At 39.8% G+C, this 12,049-nt stretch overlaps 1 protein-coding gene across 1 annotated transcript in view; it reads right to left on the reverse strand.

Annotated features, from left to right (window-relative positions):
• Positions 1-7,864: 7,864 nt before the first annotated feature.
• The window catches only part of Rsrp1 (arginine/serine-rich protein 1), a gene marked incomplete in the record, with an annotated part of 5,720 nt that continues 1,535 nt past the window's right edge, over positions 7,865-12,049 (reverse strand). The window contains 4 exon segments of the mRNA XM_013519667.1: positions 7,865-8,310; positions 8,995-9,078; positions 10,947-11,098; positions 12,010-12,047. Coding sequence (XP_013375121.1) covers positions 8,194-8,310; positions 8,995-9,078; positions 10,947-11,098; positions 12,010-12,047 — 391 coding nt within the window.

Consider the following 12,049-nt stretch of genomic DNA (forward strand, 5'->3'; position numbering starts at 1 on the left):
GAGTTCGAGACCAGCCTGAGCTACAAAGTGAGCTCAAGGCCAGTCTGAACTCCATATTGAGACCCTGTCTCAAAAAAAAAAAAAAAAAAAAAAAAGAGAAATTACATTATGATACAATTATAGAATGAGACAAATCTATATTAAGATGAAGAGATTTTCATAATATACCTATATAAAGAGAGGTTTGTAGAGGCATAGAAAAAAATCCAAGATGTATACAACATCGTTTATTGCCTCTAGGAATTAGAAACAGAGGGGGATAATTTTACTTAAAAAAAATTTTTGAGAGAAATGTATAGCCATATTGGCTAATCTTACCAAAAATAAAAGTAGTTCCTTACCATGCGTTTAGGGTTTTTCCTCCAGTATTTTTAAAGAAGCATTTAATAACTTTGTATTAAGGCAAAATAGAAGAAGAATGAGGGGAGGGAAAGGTTAATAAGACTAGACTTCAGAGAGACCATATTGAGCTGGGTAGGATGGATAAAGAGTATATCCTCAGAGGAAAGTCACCCCACAGCCACAGCAGCTTCAACCAAAAGAAGTAGATGTTATTTCAATTTGGGAACTACTCCGAAGGTGAATGGGTAAGTGGTAAAGCCACTAACTCAAACAAGAAATACTTGGTGGTGCACTCCTGTAATCCCAGCACTCAGGAGGCTGAGGCAGGAGGATCATTGCGAGTTTAAGACCAGCCTGGGCTACAAAGTGAGCTCAATGGTAGCCTAAACTGCATAGCAAGACCCTGCCTCAAAAAGACAAAAAAAACCCCAGGAATTCTGTGACAACTTCCATATACAGCACAGGTTCATCTTGAAGAGCTAGGGGCTGCCTCTTCTGGCTCAGAAAATGATGAGAATCTCCAAATAGTTGGTAGCTAAAGGGTGAGTGGCTAACACTGACAGCTTGGAAAGTCAAGGAGACCATGGATAGCATCCTAATGGTGGGCAAAGGACAAAGAACCAGTGTAGAAAATCAAAGAGATTAAAAAAAAAAAAGTCAAATACATGTAAGTCCCTGAATGGAAGAAAATTTCAAGGCAGGACCCCATAAGAGAAAAATAGGGGCCTTTGCAAAAGTGCACATTCACAAGGACAAGTTTTACTCAAGTTTTATTTTACTAGGTAAGCTTAATGTTGTAGCTTCCCCAAAGAAAGCCAGAGGACATCATGCTGTGGTGACTTCCGTGACTTCTTCATACTTGGAGAAGAGCAAAGCATGTCTGTCGCCTGAACCTATCATCTGTGACACTGTTTTCCAAAATGGTAGCCAGCGTCTACTATGGTGATGATCACTTGAAACGTGGCTACTGCAAATTAAGATGCACTTTAAAGGTAAAATACTGGATTACAAACAGTACAGAGAATGTAAAATATTAGTGTGTCTTATATTAAATGTTGACACATTTTAGACATACTGATATAGCTCATCTTTTTACTTTTATTGTGGCTCTCATTTGTTTTGCACAGCACTGAACCTACTCTCCTGGTAAAATACCTTAGTAACCATCAGCATCATCTTCCTACATTGACCCAAAGTTATGTAATAATGGCATATTGGGCCGAGGATGTAGCACAGCATCTGCCTGGCAAGCGTGAGGCCCTGAGTTCGATTCCCAGTACAAAAAAAAAAAAAAAGGCACATCACACCTGTGCAACTATATCCTAATTATTCCATGATGGCCAGTTTGGGAGGTATGTATACATGATCTGTTATCTTCAGTGTTACAGAACCTAGGAGGCTCAACCAAGGTCAGTTTAGATTAGGACTGTCCAGATGTCATGATAGTACGTACCTGTAATCCCAGCACTAGAGAGGCAAGGCAGGAAGATCTCAAGTTCAAGGCCAGCCTGGGCTACATAGTGAGACCCTGTCTAAAAAAGAGGAAGGGAGAGACCAGGATTGATAGGACTTGGTAGGGTGATTATGGGGGGAAACAAAAAAAGAATATAAGCTATTTGTTTCAAGATATTCAGTAGTTTAAAAAAGAGTCAATAGACAAAGAAATGAAAGAGGAAATGGAGAAGTCTCAAGCATGTTCATGAGCTGAAGAAAAAGCCTAATGGTGAAGAAGTCTGAAGAAAATTATTAACTATAAAAGTGAATCTGAGCCATTGTATCAGTCAGGGTTTTACCGGAGAAACAGATATAACACAGGATGTACAAATTATAAGAAATTACAAGACTGGCTTACGACGGTCAGCCAGAGAGTTGTATGGGGAAGTGTGCAGAGGGTGTCTGCACACTGAAGACCGAAGGAGTCAGTCCAGGGTGTGGAGTTCACTGCAGAGTTCCGTGCAAGTCTGTACCAGGAGGCCGATGAGTCTGCAACAGAAGACTGAAGGATCCAAGGTGGAAGCCGAAGAGTCTGCACTAGAAGCCAGGAGACTTAAGTCCAAGCTGAAGGTGAAGACTGGAACTCCTCCAAAAGGAATGGAAGTACCTCTGTCCTTCTTCATTTCCCTTTATATTAGCTAGGTGATGATCCACCCTAGGGTGGCTCCTCTACACCCTAGGGTGTAGAATTGCTGGGCCAATTGCTGAACCAAGTTTAGTTATGCTTCTAAACTTCTCAAGTTGACATAATCAATCAACCACTACAGCCATGCATGTTGGCACTTGCCTGTAAGTCTCAGCACTAGGAAGGCTGAAGCAAGAGGACTGCTGTGAGTTCAAGGTCAGCCTGAGCCACAGGGTCAGTCTGAATTGCGTATCAAAACCGTGTCTCAAAAAAAAGTGTCTCAGAAGTGGCACATATCCATAGCAACTAGCCAAACACGTCTCTTGCACATCAGGATAGGTGTTCGACTGAGACAGTTACATGGCTTTCCCAGTCACGCTGCTCCTTGGGGCTATTTAAACACAGGTCAGGATTAAGTAGGTGTTCTTCCCAATCCCAGCCAAGAGAAGGTGAAAAAGACCCTAGGATTAGGTCATCATTTCAGGAATCCCCCTTAAATAGGAAATTCTTTTTTTTTTTTTTTATTCATTTTTTTCCCTCCAGTACCTTGCGCTTGCCAGGCAGGCGCTGTGCCGCTGAGATAAATCCCCAGCCCCTTAAATAGGAAATTCTTAAGTTCCAGAACTTTGCAAATGAGGATAGCAACCAATCTGCCTTTAATCACCATCAAATACTATAACTGGAGATTCTCATAATTTTCTGAGCTCCAGACAAACCAAATTTTCAGTTACAAATCTTAAAACAATCCTGATGTTTTCCTAGATTTTGTTCCAATGCTCTAACAAGGGTGGTCTACCAGTATTTTCAGGTCTCGTTAAAATAAAAGTGTCCTGTAATCCCAGCACTCGGTAGGCTGAGGCAGGAGGATCGTTGCAAGTTTGAGACCAGCCTGGGCTACAAGTGAGCTCAAGGCCAGCATGAACTGCATAGTGGAAACCCTGTCTCAGAAAGACAAAAAAAAGGAATCTGTAATGTAAGCTTCCTTATTCCTTTAAATGCATATATTACCTTTCCAGTAAACTCATTCTTCATCTAAACTTGAAATATTACCCACAGCAGCAATGGAAATTCCCCTTGTCCAGATCACGTGCTGCTACCTTGAGAAAGAATGTGACTACACACTTTAAGAACAGGTTAGCAGGCATTATATGTCTAGGAATACACATGTCCAAGGCATGGTACATTTACATTTTTCAAGTGGTCAAATTTCTTTTCATGGCTGCTCTGCCCAGTGGAATGTTCTACATATAATCAAAATTCTCTTACCTATACTTTTCAATAATGTAGCGAGTAGACATAGACAGCTATTGAACTGTTGAGAACTGGCTAAAGTGGCCAGGGAACTTTTTCTTTTTTTACATTTCGGTATTACCAGTTAAACCCAAGGTCTTCACACTGAACTACATGTCCAGACCTCTTTTATTTTGAAACAGGTCTCACTAAGTTACCCAGGCTGTGCTCTAACTTTCAATCCTCTCCTCTTAGATTCCTAGAATATTCCACCACACCCAAAATTCAACTTTTAAGTAAATATTTGGCTAAATCCTTGGAAGGTGCAAATAATAGACAGCGTCTCTCTATCTCTCTAAAATCTTCCCAGCCCCAGGAATTTAAGATGACTAGATAGCACATCATTAGTTAAGAGCAATTCACTAAGTCCCACTCTGGGACTGAAAATGCTTTTGGTATTTTATTTTATTTATTTTATTTTTTGACACAGGGTCTCGCTATGTAGTCCAGGCTGACCTCAAACTCACTGCAATCCTCCTGCCTCAGCCTCCCTAAATTCTGGGAATACAGGCATATACCACCATAACTGGCTAGTACTAAATTGGCCTTGGTTGGCCCTGACAAGGACTACCATGTTTAAATCCTCGTAGGTTTTGTAACACTGAAGGTAACATAACACTAAAGGTAACACTATACATACCCGCCACAGACTGGCCATCATTACATAATCAGAGTGCAGTTGGCACTACACGTAGCTGATGGGGGTACCTGGCCAGGACTGAATAATTAAACTGAATGATTAAACAGGACAAAAGCACATAGGCTGTGTATGGAGTGAATGGTTAAAATAAAGGGCAAAAGCACACTAATTAAACTGCAGGCAAAAAGTATGCAGGCTCTGTGAGGAGTGAATGGTTAAACTATCCGGCAAAAGAATATAGGCTAGCCAGACATGGTGGCACATACCTGTAATCCCAGCACTCAGGAGGCTGAGGCAGGTGGGTCGTTGCAAGTTCGAAACCAGCCTGAGCTACAAAGTGAGTTCAAGGCTAGCCTAAACTGCATAACGAGACTCTGTATCAAAAAGACAAAAAAAAAAAAAAAAGTAAAAAAAAGAGCAGGGTGTGTGAGAATCAAAAGGTTAAACAAGAAGTTTAGATTAAGTACTGTGTCTGGCCATTGTCCTTCCCCTTTCCCCAAGAAAAACTTCCTCCCCTTGAAAGCTAGCCAAACTGCTTTTTCTGTTGCTTTTTTCTCTTACATTGATATTATAAATTAAAAGCCAGAGTTTTCAGCTTAGTGGCTTTATCTCTGAGGAGTCTCCCTAAGCTCTCGTGTTTTTTTTGGTTTTTTTTTTTTTAGGTCTTTCAGTTGAAATAGCCCCTTTGGGCCTTCAATAGATTGAACTAAGTTTTGTCTTCATCGTCCACACTGTCAGAGGTCTATACCAGGACAGCCGATAATGGCTGGCCTTCATTCCTCAGTTCTTGGCAAAGCTAAAACCATTCTCAAGTGATAAAGATAAGGAAATGTCCTTTGTCATTCACAATAACACAATAAATCCTTTTTAGCTACACTTGAGCTCAGGCTGAATGACTTGGAAGATGGTTGCCACAGCGGTCAACTATAATAGAAACCTCCATGAACGCCCTACTACAGGGTTCCCAGCTTCTGGGTTGGGGTACCAGCCTGTACTAGGAAGGTGCACACCCAAGAGACAGAGTTCCCTTCCAGAATTCACTCCATGTACTTCTGTATCTGGCTATTCATTTCTATCATTTCATAAGCCAGTGATAGGTGTTTCCCCATAGGCAAATCATCAAGAGTCATAGGAATGAATCCCCAACTGGTAGTAAAGCTAAAGAAATGCAGCCTCTCTCCCTAAAATCTTCCCAGCCCCAGGAAGCGACTCCAGGGGCAACCCCTCCTTCAGAATGCTTTCAACACGGTCTGGTGCTTTGCTCACTGATAAGCAAAACACTTCAAGCAGTTCTGTCATGGGAATCTCTTCCCTCAAAGGGGCAATACTGAGTACTATCGCTATAAAAATTTTTTTTAAAAATGGGGCTATGAACAAGCTTTACAATGTCCTGACATCCTAAGACGTGCAGGAGTTTCCCTGTCAAGGTTAAGATGGGGTTGGCTGCTCAAATGACCACCTTTGTTTCTGTTCTGTATATCAACTTGCTTAGTGCCACAAATTGTATAAAAGTAGTCCTCTCCTTTAGGGCCCAACTTAATTTTGCACATTTCTAGTGGCAAGTCCTTCTGAAAGCCCTCCTGGTCTCTCCAATTTCTTGGAAATTCCACAACAGTAGATACATAGGACGCTACGTGTGGGGAACATGGGAACTCATTACTTCCAACTGGCATCTGAAGGAGGCAGGGTGTCTTGCAAAACAGAACTGTAACAGGCTCTGTGCTACCTTTGCCAGAATTTTTTTTTTTTTTAAATTTTAAAGAGTAAAAGAAGGATAACAGCAATAGGGGGGCTTAGCAAATTACAGACAAAGTGGTAGGAAATTATCAATGGTTGTTGTTTTACATATTGTTATCTACAAGATAGTTTCTCAGGAAAACAAATAGACAAATAGTGAGCTACAGACAAAAGTGGCAGTTTATTATCAATAGTTGTTGTACTATACTTTGGTATCTACTAAGTGGTTTCCAAAGAAAATAAATAGAGCTATACATGAGTGACCAACTGAATATTGACTATTCTCAATGGTTGCTGTAGGAAACACAGTAATAAACATATGTCCATTTACGAAATAGTGAATTGTAAAACATTCAGCTGGTGTAAGGAGAAAACTGGGAAAAACGCTTTGTGTGGAACATTTCCATTTGTTGTTTCCCTTTCCCGTATACCACCAATAATTGTTTTTAGTATACAGTCTCAAGATTCAGTTTAACTTCTGGATGTTTGTGCTGAGTTGATGTTTTGCCTCCAACTCTGCCTGTATCCTCCAGCTTATCTCAAACTATTGGGCATCTGTGCCACTATTTTTAAAATTTAAGATGACAAAGTGGCACGTAAATATGAAAAACATGTCTGTACTAAAAAATAAAGGACCCCCCCCATGATGTCAAAAGGGACAATAGTTTAAAACAAAAAAATCTCATCTATATTTTGTCAAAAGGATTTTTACTTTTAGCCTAGGTTCTAGCAGACATGCTTTGTTGCTTAAGCATAGCAGTTAGGCATAATAAATTCATTAAATTTATCAATCTGGTACCTTACAGTTAACATCAAGTAACAAAGAATGTAAAAATTTTTTGTATGGTTTATACATATATATGTACACATATACATATATATATATATACCAACAGACAAAAACTATAATATTGTGATCACATTTAGACTAGCTGCCCCGATCTTCCAGTTCATACTAGTGTAACACATTTCAAATTTAAGTGCTAGCCAGGTGTGGAAGAACACACCTATGCCAGCACTGGTAAGCCTGAGGCAGAATCACTGCAGTTGGTTCAAGGACAGCTTAGGCAACACAGTGAGTTCATGGACAGCCTGAACTAAGGTGAGACTGGTTAAGAAAAAAAAATACAGGGACCTTTCCAACTATAGCAGCATTAAGGAATCTCAAAATGTTTTTGAGATTTAAAGTAAATACTATACTTCACAACTAATTTTATACTTAGGCAGTCCATTTCAGTGGTTCTCTACTGTGGGGAGGGCTGAAGCAAGGCCTGCCTCAAGAACATGGGCCACCAGATATAATCTCCGTAGTTAAGTACTAGGCAGAGGGGTTTCACATGACTTGCAGCCCTCCTCCTCCCTTCCTTCTCCCATCAGAAGAGAGATCTGGTCTGTTTTCTATACTGACTCTTGTCCTTTTTTTCCATCCTCTCGCTGTCCTCACCCTGGCAACTTTTAAGAGCTGCACATGGAACACAGCACCCTGCTGTGACCCCCTTGGACATGGGCTATTTCCTGCATAGTGAACTACACCATCTTGTTTTTTTCTTTCGATACCAGGAATTGAACTCAGGACCTTGTGCTCACCAGGTAGGCACTTGTGCCACTGAGCTATTTATTCCCCAATTCCATTAACTTCTCAAACTTTTTTACTCTACAGACCTGGATTTTCAATGAGCAGACTTTAAATGAAATGCTGCCTTATTCTTCTTCATTAAATGAATACACACAATAAAGACAAATAATAAAAATAATTTTATTAAATATACAAAACACACAGTTCAAACACTGTGTCTTATAAACATCACAACTGATACACAGTATTTACAAATATATATATATGTATATTTAAGACTCCCACCTGTATGTAATTTCTGGTCCATTTGTGCGCTCAGATTTTCAAAACCTAAAATATTAATATTTTACTAGTAAGTATTTATGGATCTTTGCATTGGTTTTTAATTGTAATAATTACCAAAAATGACTCAAAGATATGGGATAATGCTGGAAACAAACTTGTAATAAAGTGCAGTTTGAGGCAACCTTAGCCATTCATTTTCTTCTTTCAGACAGGTATCCACAGTCCATATGGGCTTTTTTTCTTATCTATTTTTGGTAATCCTGAAGCTTTCTCTTCAGCAGCAATGTTAGCTGTATTCTCCTTTGGTTTTGCTACAGAACTCTGTAAGATAACAGATAAAAGTCAATTTACTAAACACAAACAGTTTAGACATAGAAATACTTGATTTTTACAAAATCTATTAACACCATCTAAGAGAGCTGAGACAAAACAGATGTTATTTAATAAAGTGACTCAATCAAACTGTGAAGCCAAGAAACCAAATAGTGTGACAACTGAGGTTTTGCTTTGTTTTGAGACAGCGTCTCCCTTTGTATTTCAGGCTAGCCTCAAACTCGCAGTGATCTTCCTGCCTTAGCCTCCAGAGTGCTGGGATTACAGGCGTGAGCCACCAAACTTGGCCTTGCTTTTTAAGCCTTTACTTTATAATATTCTCATTAGTTCAATAAAAAGGGAGAAAGATTTAAAATAACAGCAAAGCTGGGAGGCTGAGGCAAGAGAATTATCATGAGTTCAAGGCCAGCCGAGTCTACATAGTGAGTTTAAAGGCAGCCTGAATTGCATAATGAGAAGCTGTTGGAAGGAGGGAGGGAAGGAAGGAGGGAGGGAGGGAGGCAAAACAAAGGAAAGAGAAAGAAAGTGCAGAATGTTGTACTTAGAATTTTATGTACAAAGATACTCAACAGACCCCAAATTATTAAAAAGAAAACAAAAATAAAAACCACATGCAATGCAAGTGACAATCTAATCCCAATTTCTGAGCAGTCAATGCTAGGACATACTTACATTAGCACTAACAGCTGTGTTTCTCTGCTGGGAAGACTTTTCATTGGAATTTTTAGTTCCATCTTCTGTTAGCTTTTCTGACAGCTAGACAGCCAAGAGAGAGAGAGAGAGAATTTTTTAAAAAAACTTAGTTTTAACTTCTGTATAAAAAAGGCGTAGCCCAATTTTGATAAACTTAGTCACAGATGCACCAATCAAGTTGGAATTCACACCACAGTTAATAGCCTAAACAACATAAATCTGTTCTCATAGTAGGCACAAGGCACACTTCCTCATAAATATTTCATTCTCCTGCTGCAAACTCACATAACTCTTGAAAGTAAAGTCATACCAAAAATGTCTGGTTTCAAGAAACTAAGGCATTTGCCAGTAGGGCACCTAATCATCTGAATAAGTAACCAAGACCTTATTTGTCTACTAGGAGTCAGCAAACCCACACTTAGGTTCAAGATAATGTTCATTTAGACAAGGTATCTTTACTGTTAATTTTATCAATCTCTACTTTAAACCTTTAAAGCTATTAATCCTAAATTTAGATTTCACATAACAAAAGTATAGGGCAATTTGCCAATGCACATCCTGCACATTTCTTGAGAATTATAATAAACTTATCTGCATGTGAAGCAGGCTTCCTCTTCTGTAATCTCTCAAAATATCTGGAATATATTGCATATATTATGAAAGGAATATCTACCATTACAGAGTGTACCTTTGTGGTTAATTAAAAAAAATTTTGGCAACCCTATGGGAATAGTAGCTGTCCCATATTCTAGCATGCACATGGAACTACCAACCACACAAAAAAAAAACTAAGTTTTTAAGTCTGTGAATATAAACTTAGTTAAACCTCTGATGCTTTAGCCCATGTATCAATTACCAACAGATTTTCTTCATCATTGTCTGGAGACCACATTCATGATTTCTATAAGACAGAAATAAAGCAGATAAACTATACTGTATGTTGAGTACATATTTGTGGGAACATAATGCTTCAAATGAAAGCTAAAGAGAAAACACTCTGTCCATGAAGACTAGAGTAAGAACTTCATAGAAATCACCAAAGTATCAACAATATCATAGTGTTATAAAAGACGTAACCGTGTCAACTGAAAATAAGATTCACTTCCTCCCACTTTCGTGGGTATAACCCTAGTATTGTCAGATCTAGTATTGTCAGATCTGACATTTTGTTTTTGACAAATAACATATGTATATCTAGACCCTGATATACAAAGTACAGTCTAAAGGCTGGGTGTGGTGGCGCACGCCTGTAATCCCAGCACTTGGGAGCCTGAGGCAGGAGGCTCCTTGGGAGTTCAAGATCAGCCTAGGCTACAAAGGCCAGCCTGAACTGCACAGGGAGACCTTTTCTAAAAAGACAAAAAAAAAAGTACAGTCTAAGGTAAATGAAAAATGACTAATTAGCCTGGGATGGTGCCCCATACCTGTAATTCAGCACTTTGAAGTGAATTACTTCACCACTCCAAATCAGGAGGACTGCCAAGTTTAAGCCCACAATGCCCCGAGATAAAGGAGGAATGGAAAAAAAAAAAAAAGGCCCCAGCATAGTAGTCTATTCCTGTTAATGTCAGCAGGGGGGAGGCTGAGGTAGAAGGATCACCATGAGTTTGAGGCTGGCCTGAAATAAAGTTAAGACCCTGCCTCAAAAAGCAAAAATAGGCCTGGGGATGCAGCTCAGTGTAGATCCTAGATTCAGTTCCCCACTACCACCAAAACAAAAACTAAAAAACACCAACCACACACAAAAAAACTTTTTCTGACAATAGCTTTCTGAAAGTCTTTTTCTTTTTTTCCTTTTTTTTTTTTTTGGTTTTTCTCCGGTACCGGGAACCGAACTCACGACCTTGCGCGTGCCAGGCAGGCGCTTTTGCCGCTGAGCTAAACCCCCAGCCCCTCTGAAAGTCTTTTTCTTATAAATCTAAAACACTTACCTTGAATTGTGCACCATCACCTGCTACAGCTGCTCCATGGCTTGTCTCTTTAGGTAGAGAAACGGTTCTGAGACTAGCAGGCAAGTCGAAGTTGGTTGTTCCTAAAGCTTTTGCGGCATTGGCTTTTGCTATTTCTAACAGCTCCATTCGATCTAAAAGAAGATTAAGACATTCATTAATCCTGTTGCGGTTTTAAGAGGACTAAGACTCACAAAATGTGCCTAATCTTTTTACTTAAAAAGATAATTTGTTTTATCTTTCACAAGTAAAATGTAACTTCAGGGAAACAAAATTTTCTACCTGATTTTTTCCTGAGGAAAGTGTTTGTAAATTATGTAATAATTTTTCAGCTGACCAACAGCTGACACTGTTCTTCACATTCAATTGTTCACTGCAAAGCTTAAACTAAGTCACTAACATTTTTTCGGTATTGGAAATCAAACCCATAGGCAGTCTACCACTGAGCTAATCCACAGCCTTCTTGGAGTCTTACTAAATTGCCCAGGCAGTCCCTGAATTTGCAATCCTCCTGCCCCAGCCCCTGCACCCCCACTAACATTTAAAAGGCTATACCCATCAACAGTGAGTTGAGGTCTGTAATCCCCGCACTCTGGGAGGCTGAGGCAGAAGATCTGCAAATTCCAGCCAGTCTGAGCAAATTAGTCTCAAATTATTTTTAAGAGGCGTAGGTCAGAGCAAAGGCCCTAGGGGTTCACCAGTACGGGAAACATAAATAAAAAGCTGCATTAAAAACAGCCAGGCAGTAGGAAGGAAGGTTTTTCTCCAACCTGAGTCATTAACATCATATTTGGACTTTTTTTTTTAATTCTAAAAAAAAAAAAATTCTAGGAAAAAAAAACGTTGTCCACTTAAAGCCTAGATTCCCAATTATACTGCAGCTGTGTCCTCCCTCTTTCCCTAACAAGTAATTACAGTACCGCCGTTTCCGGCACCGAAGTCACTAGCAACTACACACCACTCTGGGTCCCCGAACTACGCGCACGCGGCCCCCCTCCCCGTCACAGGCGGACGTGAACCGGGAGCCCGAACGCACAGCACGCACCTTTCTCACTCAAACGCAAGGGGCTTCTGCTCCGCGACCT

This window comes from Chinchilla lanigera, unplaced genomic scaffold (assembly GCF_000276665.1).
Source record: "Chinchilla lanigera isolate Chin_1 unplaced genomic scaffold, ChiLan1.0 scaffold00051, whole genome shotgun sequence".
NCBI lineage: Eukaryota > Metazoa > Chordata > Mammalia > Rodentia > Chinchillidae > Chinchilla > Chinchilla lanigera.